The 12,196-nt window shown below is 42.6% G+C and overlaps 1 protein-coding gene across 4 annotated transcripts in view; it reads right to left on the minus strand.

The window, feature by feature from the left end:
- Positions 1–9,919, minus strand: part of grhl1 (grainyhead-like transcription factor 1) — an 89,433-nt gene extending 79,514 nt beyond the window's left edge. The window contains exon 1 of one of the 4 annotated variants that reach the window (XM_052025010.1): positions 9,515–9,919. In XM_052025010.1, coding sequence (XP_051880970.1) covers positions 9,515–9,534 — 20 coding nt within the window. In that variant the 5' untranslated portion in view covers positions 9,535–9,919. The remainder of the gene's footprint in view (positions 1–9,514) is intronic. The other 3 variants (XM_052025011.1, XM_052025008.1, XM_052025009.1) reach the window with 3 other exon arrangements.
- Between the last annotated feature and the right edge of the window lie 2,277 nt (positions 9,920–12,196).

The raw sequence follows: 12,196 nt of genomic DNA on the forward strand, positions 1-12,196 counted from the left end.
GACTTGTACAACTGTAACATAACATCCGAACTGTACTCAATATCCTGACTGATGAAGGCCAGCATGCCAAAAGCCTTCTTCACTACCCTGTCCACTTGTGATGCCGCTTTCAGGGAACCATGTATTTGTACTCCTCTGTTCCACAACACTCCCCAGGGCCCTACCGTTCACTGTGAAAGTCCTACCCTCATTTGTCTTCCCAAAATGCAACATCTTGCAGTTATCCTAATTAAACTCCATTTGCCATTCCTCAACCCACCTACCCAGCTGATCAAGATCCCTCTGTAATTCCTGATAACTATCTTCACTGTCTATGACACCACCTATTTTAGTGTCATCTGCAAACTTACTAACCATGCCTTGTACATTCTCATCCAAATCGTTGATATACATGACAAATAGCAATGGGACTAGTACTGAGCCAAGGCACCCCACTAGTCACGGGCCTCCAGTCTGATAAACAACTTTCAACCATCAACCTCTGCTTCCTACCATCAAGCCAACTGCGTATCCAATTAGCTGGCTCTCCCTGGATCCCATCCAATCTAGCTTTCCATAGCAGCCTACCATGCAGAACTTTATCAAAGGCCTTACTGCAGTCCATATAGACTACATCTACTACCCTGCCCTCATTGACCGTTCTTGGTTAGTTCTTCAAAACACTCAAATTCATGAGACATGATCTCCCACACACAAAGCCATGTTGGCTATCTCTAATCAATCCGTCTTTCCAAATGCATGTTCATCTTATCCCTCAGAATCCCCTCCAGACATGTTGGGGTTATAGAAGGTGCTATATAAAAGGGCCTTGTCTTTCTTTGAAAGATTCCAGTAAAAAAAACACCATGAACATGAGGTGTCTTAAGTTAACAGAGCAATCTAGTGGTTGGTAACCCTCAAGTAGTTAGTAATCTTCAAGTGGTTAGTAATCTTTGAGAGGTAATATGCAACAAGCATGTAACAATCTCCAGTGTGAAACATGTTGTGTAATCTATTCAAAGGCTGGTAAAAATCCAGTGTACCTGCAGTAAACCTTGCTGGAGAGAGAGCTTCTGTATATGTCTGGGCTCTTGAAAAGGAACATGGTTCGTGATAATGGGGATAATTTTTTCTTACAATAAAAGTGATAAAATTAGCAGCCTAACTGTACAAACAACTGAATTGTCCCTTCCATTGAATATTCAGTTGCTATTGACCAGTGTATGGGGTTGGCTGAAGCACAGGTTTTTCTCCCCACGAAAGATGATCATGCCCAGTCAATTCTTAGGCTCGTGCAATTCTAACTCCAATGCTTTTGTTTAGGAAGCACCATCTTTATGGGGTCGATTGTGGCAAATATCTTATGACCATCCAGCCAAACTGAAGAAAGAACCAGCAAGCTGTGAACACCAGCCCATTTACCCAATCCCAAATGGCCCAAGGGTAATTCTACTCTAACCTGAAGCAAAATCATTGGCCCAAGTCCCAGGGTGAGACAAAGTGATCGTCCTTGATGGCACTTGCTAGATTACATCATTGTGCACATTACTCCCAATGTGACAGGTGATGGTTGCTGGACCAGACACCACCTAATCCAGTCAGTCATCTTCATCAATCTGGCCCCTTAGTTTTAAAGGGCGGCAACTACAGGAAAATCAATGTGGAAGAATTCAATGGCCCTGCTAAGAGAGATGTACTCAGTCCTCACCTCTTAGATAACCCAACAAGTCATAGAGTGCTTACGGTATCCAGTCTGTACCAAGGTCCACCATAATTAGCTCCTGTACTTGGCTTCGCAAGCAGAAAACACAGAGATTGGTTTGATGAGAATAACCGGAAGATTTAAGAACTCATTAATCATACAAGTATGGCATTCTTTGACAGGAAACAAATTTGGTCAAATGGGGAGGAGTAACCAGATTTAGAGCCATCAGAAGGTATTATTTTCCCAGGCAGGAACTGGCAAATTCCTCAGCAATGACTTGAAAAGGTACAATTCAGCATTGAACCGAGTTATGAAAATGAAGAAGGTTTCAAGATTAATCCCCACCAGCATCAAGTTAACTGGAATGATGTCATCAGTAACAGAGATTCTACAATTGGTACAGAGCCCCTGGGAATGCATACAGAAGAAACATCAGTGGGGTCCCTGACATTTGCTGGGAAATGCTTGTGTGACAATTGTAGAGGACTGGATTGGGCTCAGCTACAACACTTCCAAAGCACAGAAACAGACAATTCATTTATCTCATCCCACCCAGTACCTCTCTATACACACCAAACCTTCCCTTAAATGGGCCAATGCTAATGGTGTCAATCAGTCAATGTAAGTGAATTCCTCCTAAATTCTTCTTTTGCTCCTTTGGTGAGGCTCGTATATTAATGGCCTTTTGGTCTGGATTCACCCACAAATGGGAATGGGGAAGTTAGAAGAAATAGAAGCCAATGCAAGTCCATCATATTGTTAATAACCACGATTAGAACCACTCTTAGTTTTAAATAAACCACAGAGAATGCCGGTAGCACTCAGCAGAGTGAGAAAAAGAGTTAACTTTTTAGGTCAATGCTCCCTTCATCACAGGAAAATGTTAGGCAAAAATAAGTTTAAAGTTACAGAGCAGAAGGAAATGGAGACTAGAACAAAAGGTTTGTAATAGGGTTGTGAGGTTAAATGACAAAAGGAATGATTGTACAATACATTACAGAGTGGTAATGACTTGAAACAAAAGATCAGTTGATAAGTTAGAAGAGGTGTAAATGGGAGAAGTATTATTTGAAACTGCAAATGGAAAATTCTGTGTAAATTTGAAATAAGAGCAGGATACGATGGAAATCTTCATCATCTGAAATTGCTGAAACTGAGAGCTGTTTAGTTGAAGGAAACAGTGCAGTTCCTGGATTTCACATTGCATTTCATTGTAATAGTATAAAAGAGGCCAGAGTGGGAATGAGACAGAGAATTAAAGCAGAAGTCAACTGGAAGCTCAGCGCATGCTTACATTTGGTAAGGGAGATCATACCATGAGTAGTGAAAGCAAAATGCTAAATTGAAAGTGTAAATATATTGCTGTTTCATCTGGATAGAGTGATTGATGCCTTGGACAGTTCGTAAAAAGGCAGGTTTTGCATATCCTGTAGGTACAAGGCAAATCGCACTGGTAAGAAAAGTAGGTATTGATAATGACACTGGAATGAACGAGAGCATCCTGGAGTATAAGAGTCAGGAAGTTACATTGCAGCTGTATAAAGCTTTGGTTAGGCTGCATTTGGAGTGTTGTGTGCAGTTCCGGTTGCCCCATTACAAGAAGGATGTGGAAGCTTTGGAGAGGGTGCAGAAGAGGTTTACCAGGACGCTGCCTGGATTAGAGAGTATTAGCTATTAGGAGAGGTTGGACAAACAGCATCTGGGTTAGCAGCATCTGTGCAAGGAAAGGAATTGTCAATATTTCAGGTTGAAATGTCAATTCCTTTCCTCCCACAGATGCTGCATGACCCGCTGAGTTCCTCCAGCAGATAGTTTGTTGCTCCAGATTCCAGCATCTGCTGTCCTTGTGTCTCCACTGGACAAACTTAGATTATTTTCTCTGGAGTGCTGGAGGCTGAAGGGAGACCTGACAGAGGTTTATAAAATTATGAGAGACATAACTAGGGTAGTCTTTTTCCCAGGGTAGAGATGTCAAATACTAGAGGACATAGCTTTATGGTGAGTGGGGTAATTTAAAGATGTGTGGGGCAAGTTTTTATCCCCAACAGAGATCAGTAGGTGCCCAGAATGTGCTGCCAGGGGTGGTGGTGGAAGTGCTATTTAAGAGGCATTTTGACAGGCACATGCACATGCAGGAAATAGAGAGATATGGATCATGTGCAGGCAGATGAGGTGAGTTTTATTTGGTCCACACAGACATTGTGGGCCAAAGGGCCTATTCCTTTGCTCTACTGTTCTATGTTCCAATACTGAAAAGGGAGAGGGGAGAGAGACAATGTTTTTAATGATGGCATCGCATTGGGGATTTTTGGAAATGCTGGAGGATGATCTGATGAATGTGGTGATAATTGGGTAAAAGGGCAATGGACTTGCTAACTGAACTCTCTTCCCTATTCCCTTCCCCCACCTACACCTGGGACCATCAAGGGTCTAACTAAATTTATTATATTCCTGATTTTGTATTATTATTTTCCACAAATAATCCCTATTAATTAGATGAGCAACCACACCCAACCAATAACGACCTCCATTTTACATCACAACAGAAATCAATTACATGGCACCACTTACAGAGCAAGTAAGCAAGCTGGCTATTTTGGCTATTTTCACCTATTCAATAAACTCTTCACATCTCATTAGTGTGTGGTCAGTTTAGTTGTGCACCCACTCTGTACCTAACTTTTAAAGTGACAAATTAAAAGGAATAAACCAACGATGAAGACCTGTTTCTTTTGACATTTAAAATGTATTCAGCTTCCTTTGATATTTCAGCTATCGAAATCTTCCTTATATGATCACACAAACAATTCTGCAGATGCTGGAATCTGGAGCAATGCAGAAAAAGTGCTGGAGGAACTCAGCAAGTCAGGCAGCATCCATGGAGGGAAATAAACAGTCAACGTTTCAGGCGGAGACCCTTCATCAGGACTGAATAGGAAGAGAGCAGAAGCCAGAATAAGAAGATGGGGGGGGGGGGGGGGAGGGGGAGGGGAGGAGCACATGCAGGCAGAGGATAGGTGAGTTCAGGTGATAGGTGAGTCTAGGTGAGGGGGGAAGGTAGGTGGGTGGGGGAGGGGGGAGAAGATGTAATAAACTGAGAGGTGATAGGTAGGAGAGGCAAAGGGCTGAAGGAGGAATCCAGTAGGAGAGGGTAGTGGACCATGCAATAAAGGATGGAGAAGGGGAGGAGAGGAGATGGGCAGGTCATCAAGGCAGGGGAAGGGAGCCATAGGAATAAGGAAAGACAAAGGAATGTGGGGGGGGGGAGAAAAAGAAGGGGTGGAGTTACTGGAAGTTAGATAAGTCGATGTTGAGGCCATCAGGTTGGAGATTCCTAAGGCGAAATATGAGGTGTTGTTTCCCCCAATCTGCACCTGGCCTCAATGTGGCAGTAGAGGAGGCCATGGATAGACGTGTCAGCATTGGAATGGTATGTGGAATTGAAATGGGTGGCCACTGGGAGGTCCTGGTTGCGGCAGACGGAGCGAAGGTGCTCAACGAAGTGGTCACCCAAGCTACGTCGGGTCTCACTGATGTACAGGAGGCCGCACCAGGAGCACCAGATGCAATAAATGACACCCTCGGACTCACAGGTGAAGCGCTGCCTCATCTGGAAGGATTGTCTGGGATTGTCTATTGCTTCCTTATATGATAGTATCTATGCCATCTAAAATATTCGCTAAAATTACTGAATGAGAATTCTTCAAAATGATTGGCTGCTCAGGAATCATATGTTCAGGGCAGGAATCCCTCAGACTGAATCCCAATGGCAACTAATACTGGAAAACAAACGTCCAACCACAGAGATACTAAATTATTGGGGTACTTTTCTTCGAGGTCAGCAGCAAGCACAGTCACTTTGCATCTGACCAAAAAATCCAGGCAAATATTTCAGTGTAAACTGCAGGAGTTTATCTTGACTTTAACGAGCTATTGCCAGTTTTAATGATCCTTTTTAAATCCATAGTATCATTGAAAATGTATGATGCAGGAAAAGACCATTCAGCCCATTATATAACATACTTGATATTTTGGTTTCAAACTTCCTCTGATTTTTCTCATTGCTATTTGCATTACTTTCCCAAGATCATATTCCGTTTGGTTATTCCTTCTTTATTCCTTGAGTAATTTGCTTATGTCTTTGCCTTGCATTACATCTTTAAGTTGATCCTTGGAGTTGCATTCTTCACGAGTTTGTTCTCATTTTGTAGTGGAATGCAATTTTTCTAACTTTTGCTTATCTTTTAAGTAATGCCGCCTGATTGATGGTCAATTTGTCAACGTTCCTCCCCAGAAACACGTCCCCAAAAGGTGGCATTCATCCAGTCTATATCTTTATACTTTTGTCACTCAAACATTACCACAAGCATATTACGTTGTCACTTCTATTCTCAATCACTTTGGTTCATTTTCCATAACTGGATCTTGAAGCCTTTCCCATGCTGGGATTCTTCACATTGGACCAGAAAGCAGACCTATAAAATTTCACTGTTACTTCTGTTTTTCACTTTCCCTCCTTGTCATTTTATTTGGTGAGGGTTGAAATCTTATATGATTTAGATTTTATTTTAATTTCATAGATTTTCCAACATGATTTCTTCAACTTTCATTCCAATATTTTGTGGTCTGCAGTACCACTCTGTGGGTGACCCCTTCTGGTCCTTCACCTCAACCCAGAGGGATTCAGTTGCCATTGCTTTGTTAATTATGTCCTTTCTTGCTCACGTTATTGCACCATTTTCAATTCTATGCAGCTGCCTCACTACCTCCATAGCAACACACACAAATGCTGCAGGAACTCAGAAGCCAGAAGCCCTCTTCCTTTCCAGTCCTGATGAAGGGTCTCAACCCAAAACATCAACTGTTTATTTCCCTCCCTAGATGCTGCTTGACCTGCTGAGTTCCTCCAGCATTTTGTGTGTGTTGCTCCAGATTCCAGCATCTGCACAATCTCCGTGTCTCACTACTTCCATATATTTCCCCCAATAGTCGCCAGTATTTACCTGCCCTGTCTAAAGCCATTCTGCTATCCCTATTACATCAATTTCCTCATTCCAACTAAATGATTACAGATGTTTACCTCAACTAAAAGGAATTGATACCCTTTAAGACTGAAAACTGTGAAGTGATGTTGCCATGTAAGCAAAGAGTTACAGCTTATTGACAAATATATTCTAAACTCTGTAGTATATGGATGAACTTATGGAAAGAACAAACTTTACATAGGGGACCTCTATCAGAAGGGATTATGTGATAATAGTGGTTACTGAAGTAATGGTGTCTGTCTTATCTGATTTTGCATGTTTATACAGCTTCTAGTGCAATGAAGCATATAATGACCCTGTTCTATTTCAATTATCATTGAATCTGGCTATAATCTTACACAGCATTAGTATATTAGCAGAAGGAACTAAGTCTAGAAAGTGAGTTTAAATAACAATTGACATGGTAGCACAAGCAATGCAAGGACCACCATTATTAACCAATCTTTATGAGTTCTGCAGGCAAGAGTTCTAAAACTCTGATTAAATGCTGATTACCACCAGCTATGTGACCATAAATGATAAATTATGATACATTTTCTGGGCATATTTCAACAATTAAATTCAATTTAGTGTGCATTGTCTATTCAGAGTTTAGCAATTCATTGAGAGTTAGTGCAGTTAAAAGTGAATAGATAGCTATCCAACAACATTTGGCTAAGATTTTTTTAAATTTCTAGCCAAAAGTGTGCTACTTGAGAAATAATGCCTCCAGAAATCAGAGCAGGAGTTTTACACCAAAAGTAGAAAAATTAGCATGATGGCTACTTCTGCTGCCTTCCTTTTGTTGACTGACACCATCTTTCAGAAGTTGGAGCTGGATGTCTTGGGTATCTACTAATATTTACTTGTAGCTGCGACACAGAAAATCTTATGCTCAATTCATTCTAATTTCAAAAGCAGGGCGACTTTTCAACCGTCCTCGAAATTTCAGGCCTGGAATTCAGGAAACACATTAGTCAATTTAGAGACAACCTTTCCCTGATTGGGGTTTCTCACTGCAGCTCCTTCTTCAAACCTAGTCAAACTGTTTTTAGATTTTAGTATCAGTTTATCGCCAGCGTCTCAACCCTGAATGACGTATGTTATGCAAACTAATGCAATTGCCCGTATAAGCCAACTAAGAGCCAATGCGAAGGGAAAAGGAGGGGGATGAAAGATGAACAAAGGAATATTTGCAGGTTAAGAGTCGGGACATCAGAGGCGGCCAATAGTAAGCGGGAAGTAAAGAAAAAAATCTTTGAGACAAACGCCACAGCAATAATGGTCTTTTTGGCTGACATATGACGCATCATGTTGCAGATCTTATTAATGTCAGTGTAACGTTGCCTGGGGTTGACATTCTTCACGGGAGTGTTTCAAACAGCCCGTAACACAGGGTCATCAGATCGGCGATCAAAACAAGGTCAAACCAATGCAAGTTGATGAATCCTCAGCCCCTTCTCCCCCTACCTGTAAGCAAAGTGTTTATTGCTAAGCACCTGCCAGCCGATTGTTCTCCTGACTCAGGGATTTTAAAAAGATGACGGCCAACGCCTCACAGGTGTAGAGTTTCACCGCTGCCAAGTGTCTTCACGCTATATCCTTCAAGTCTCCTTGTCGAAACTATCAACTTGTGGGCAAACGTTAAGGAATCCCCTTGTGCCCGATTTGCTTTTCTGATTTATGAATTTCATTACCTCAGTTGCTGGTGACCGGACATTAAAACGGGGTGGGGGGGGGGGGGTTAGCAGGGGACGGGGCAGTCACCGTGAACATTAAACTAACCCCTTTCCTGTTGTGGTAACCGGTGGTGTGAAGAGGCTGCCTGCCCCACGACCAAGGCAACTTCTGCCAACCCCGACCCCGCAGCCAATGCAGCCTGGAGGTTTCAGTCGGCTCTCTTCCCTCGCCCTACCCCCCCCGCCACAAATCCCAACTGTATGTTTTGTTCCCCACCCACCGAACACTACTTGCTTCCCAGCCTTAATTAAACCGAACTGGGTTTTGTGGTTTGATAAATCCGGTCCTGTGCCTAATCCCGACCCCAGTCCCGCTTCCTCTGCCCTGGCCAGTGGTCAGTGTTAAATCAAGGCTGGCGATCTGGCTCTTGACCTCCCATCACCCACTGATCACCCCTACCCCGGGGGTGGTGAACTTTCACAGGGTGAAAACGGCAAACATAAACTGCAGCTGGCCGCGGAGACCAGTCCATTTAAAACAAAAACAAAAACCGGACGTTTTTGCCGTAATTATCTGAAATTTGCCTTGATTCGGGGGCTTGGGGGAGGGGGTGGTGTCGTGGCCCCGGATTTACCGTCGTTAAATCAACTGGAATCAGGTTAGCTCGACTCTCTCGAAAGCGACAGCAAATGTTGCTGAGAAGACTCCCGATCCCTGGAGTAAATTCCCGACAATAGTGGTGGCGGTGGCGGCGGCGGCGAGAGCACCAGACCGCGGGTATCCTGTGCCCACCGACTGTACAACCTGAATGACTCAAACCCCCTCGTAGTAAAGTGGGTGTTGGGCTGGGCCGGGGAGCAGGTGCCGGCGGCTCAGGTGCTGCGCTGACAGGTGCGCTGCATTCCCTCACTCACTGGCTGAGCCCGAGGCAGTGGGCGCAAAGTCCCACTCACTCGGCTCCTTTAAGAGGAAGGACCACCCCCATCCCCACTGAAGGAGGGTGGTTGTGAAAGAAATAGGACCCACAATGTTCTCTCCTCCTAAACCCTCTTTCCTCCAGAATCCACACGGGTTAATCCTCAAGAACTGGACTTGAAGTAGCAGCAGAACGAGTGCGTTCACTTACTTGTCGTGTTCTTGTGTCATCTTCTTCTCTTTCCCCCCCCCACCCCTGTCACACAGTCTCAATCTCACTCTCCTCGGTCGGTCCAACTGGACTTTCTAGTTGGGCCAATGTGCGGCGGAACCCGAACAGCCAGCGTCTCCGCTCCGCACGGCGGTAAAACGGGTTCTGCTGAGATTTTGTTTTGTTTTGTTTTCCTCTCTCTCTTTCACACACAAACTTTACAACCCAGTCTCGTTGCAGCGATTCAGGTGTAGAGTGAATTGCGGGTCTCGATAGGATTGGACTGCCAGCGTGTTTCCCCGTCCCTCCTTCCCCTGTCGGTCGGATGTGATTGGTCGTGTTAATGGCTCCAGGTAATGGGGTGTGAACTCGGCTCTCACAAGCAACCTGTTCCCGCTTCCACCTGCGATCTTGTGGCAGATCTGTAAAAAGCGCTCATAACCAGTACTGGCTTAAAGAGACACATTTGGATTCCTCCAAATATTACACACGGGACGCTTGCATTTATACGGTGGCGTTTAGGAACTTTGGATGTTCCAAAGCACTGCAAGGCCAATGAAATATTTCTTAAAAACTGAAAATGATGGAAACTCTCTGCAGATCAGGCAACATCAGTGAAAAGAAAAGAAAAGCTAACGGTTCAGGTCAAAGACCCTGCGTATTTCCTCTTGTAAACATCTGCTGTAGGAAATACTCCACCAGTTTGCGTGCGTTGTCTACTGTAACGTGGCAATGACTGGATGATCCGATTCAATAATGGTGGTTGAGGAATAAACATTCCTGCTCGTGGAATAGTGACATGCAATGTTTTGCATCCATTTGAGAAATTATGCAACTACTTTAGCTCTGCGGTAAAATGCGATGAAAGACACCCGTGGAATGTTTTAATACTACATTAACAAATCGTATCACACAAAAAAAACTTCAGTTAACTGAAACCATATATTTGCATGTGGGTTATCTATGCCCGTTCATGTCAATAGCAGAATTTTACATGTGAGCCAATGTTATGACAAAGATCATCATTTGAGCATTGACGTGTAACTCTGCAATGCATGTGACGAAACATGTTTGTAAAAAGTGTATTCGACACTCAAAATCTTTTCTGGGGGGGGGGGTGATAGGCAGCATACCTTATTATTTGATTTATGTGGTCAGTTGAGGCTAACCTGACAATAATTGACAAAACAAAAGATGCCAAAACAATGTGATTTTAATCCAGTCATGCTTTTCACAATTTAGAGTGTGGTTTATAGTAAAGATCTGGTGAAAATACAGACATGGTACAATTTGCTGTATGTAATGAACATTGCACAAGATACAATATTTGTAAACAAGGACTATTATACCAAAATAAGAGAAAGTACTTTGTAACATGTATGTTTTTACTCAATTGTATCTATTTGTAAAACTGTTCTGAATTAAGAGTATTTTTCTAAGTATTCACAGCCACCTATTTGTATAATGGGATTATAAATGCATACATTCAATGTTTTCTGTTAAAGGCAGTCTTAAACTATTATTCCATTTCGTGTCACTTATTGCAAAGAATAGATTATAATTTGAACATATTATTGGATCTTTCCCGTAACATTGTTATCTCCAACTGTACTGCGGACTGCCTTTGTGCAAGTCAAACCCTATCTTGATTTCCTTTTTTTAAACCACTTGTATGATTTCTTAGCACATACTTGATACTCTGTTCAACACATTCATTATATCTGCCTAATTTGTTTTTCACTTTTTTGGTTAGGAATAAGTGGTTAGCCCTTTCAGAAGAGTCCCAGTGTTAAAAGGATTATATTAACTGTGCATATGGCAAGGACTCAGCTTGAGACCCCATGAATATAGCAGTTTAATGGACGATATATTTGAGGTCTTTAAGGTAATCAAAGGAATTGATTGAGTAGAGAAAGAAAAAAATATTTGGTCTGATGGAGGAGTCCTGAACATGTAAGTATTACCTTAACATTAGTGCCCAGTTGTTCAGAGATGATGTTAGGAAACATTTATTCATACAACGGGTACTGAAAACATTGCAACTAAAAGCTGTTTTGTCTTGGTTAATTAAAAAATTCAAAATCAGAATTGAAGAATTTGTTCACCAGAATGGTACGGTAGTGTAGTGGTTAGCGTAACACTATACAGTGCCAGCGACCCAGGTTCAATTCCAGTCACTGTCTGTAAGGAGTTTGTACATTCTCCCTGTGTCTGCGTGGGTTTTCTCTGGGTGCTCCAGTTTCCTCCCACATTCCAAAGACGTAGGGGTTAGGAAGTTGTGGGCATGCTATGTTGGTGCTGGAAGCGTGGCGACACTTGTGGGCTGTCCCCAGAACACTCTACGCAAAAAGATGCATTTCACTGTGTGTTTTGATGTACATGTGACTAATAAAGGTATAAAATCAAATCAAAAAATCAGAAGTACTAGGGTTACATATCAAGGCAGATAGATGGAAATGAGTTAGTGATCAACAATAATCCAGTTGAACAGTGGAAGAGATCAAAGGAATGAATGACCCACACTGTTTCCCCTGTTCACAAGATCACAAGACAAGGGAGCAGAAGTAGGCCATTTGGCCCATCAAGTCTGCTCTAAAGAAAAAGGGAAAAGAAAAAAGACATGAGAAATGGGGGAAAAAAGTCTGCTCCATGAGCTAAAGGAGAAAAAAAAACTATCCTTTC

This window comes from Pristis pectinata, chromosome 10 (assembly GCF_009764475.1).
Source record: "Pristis pectinata isolate sPriPec2 chromosome 10, sPriPec2.1.pri, whole genome shotgun sequence".
NCBI lineage: Eukaryota > Metazoa > Chordata > Chondrichthyes > Rhinopristiformes > Pristidae > Pristis > Pristis pectinata.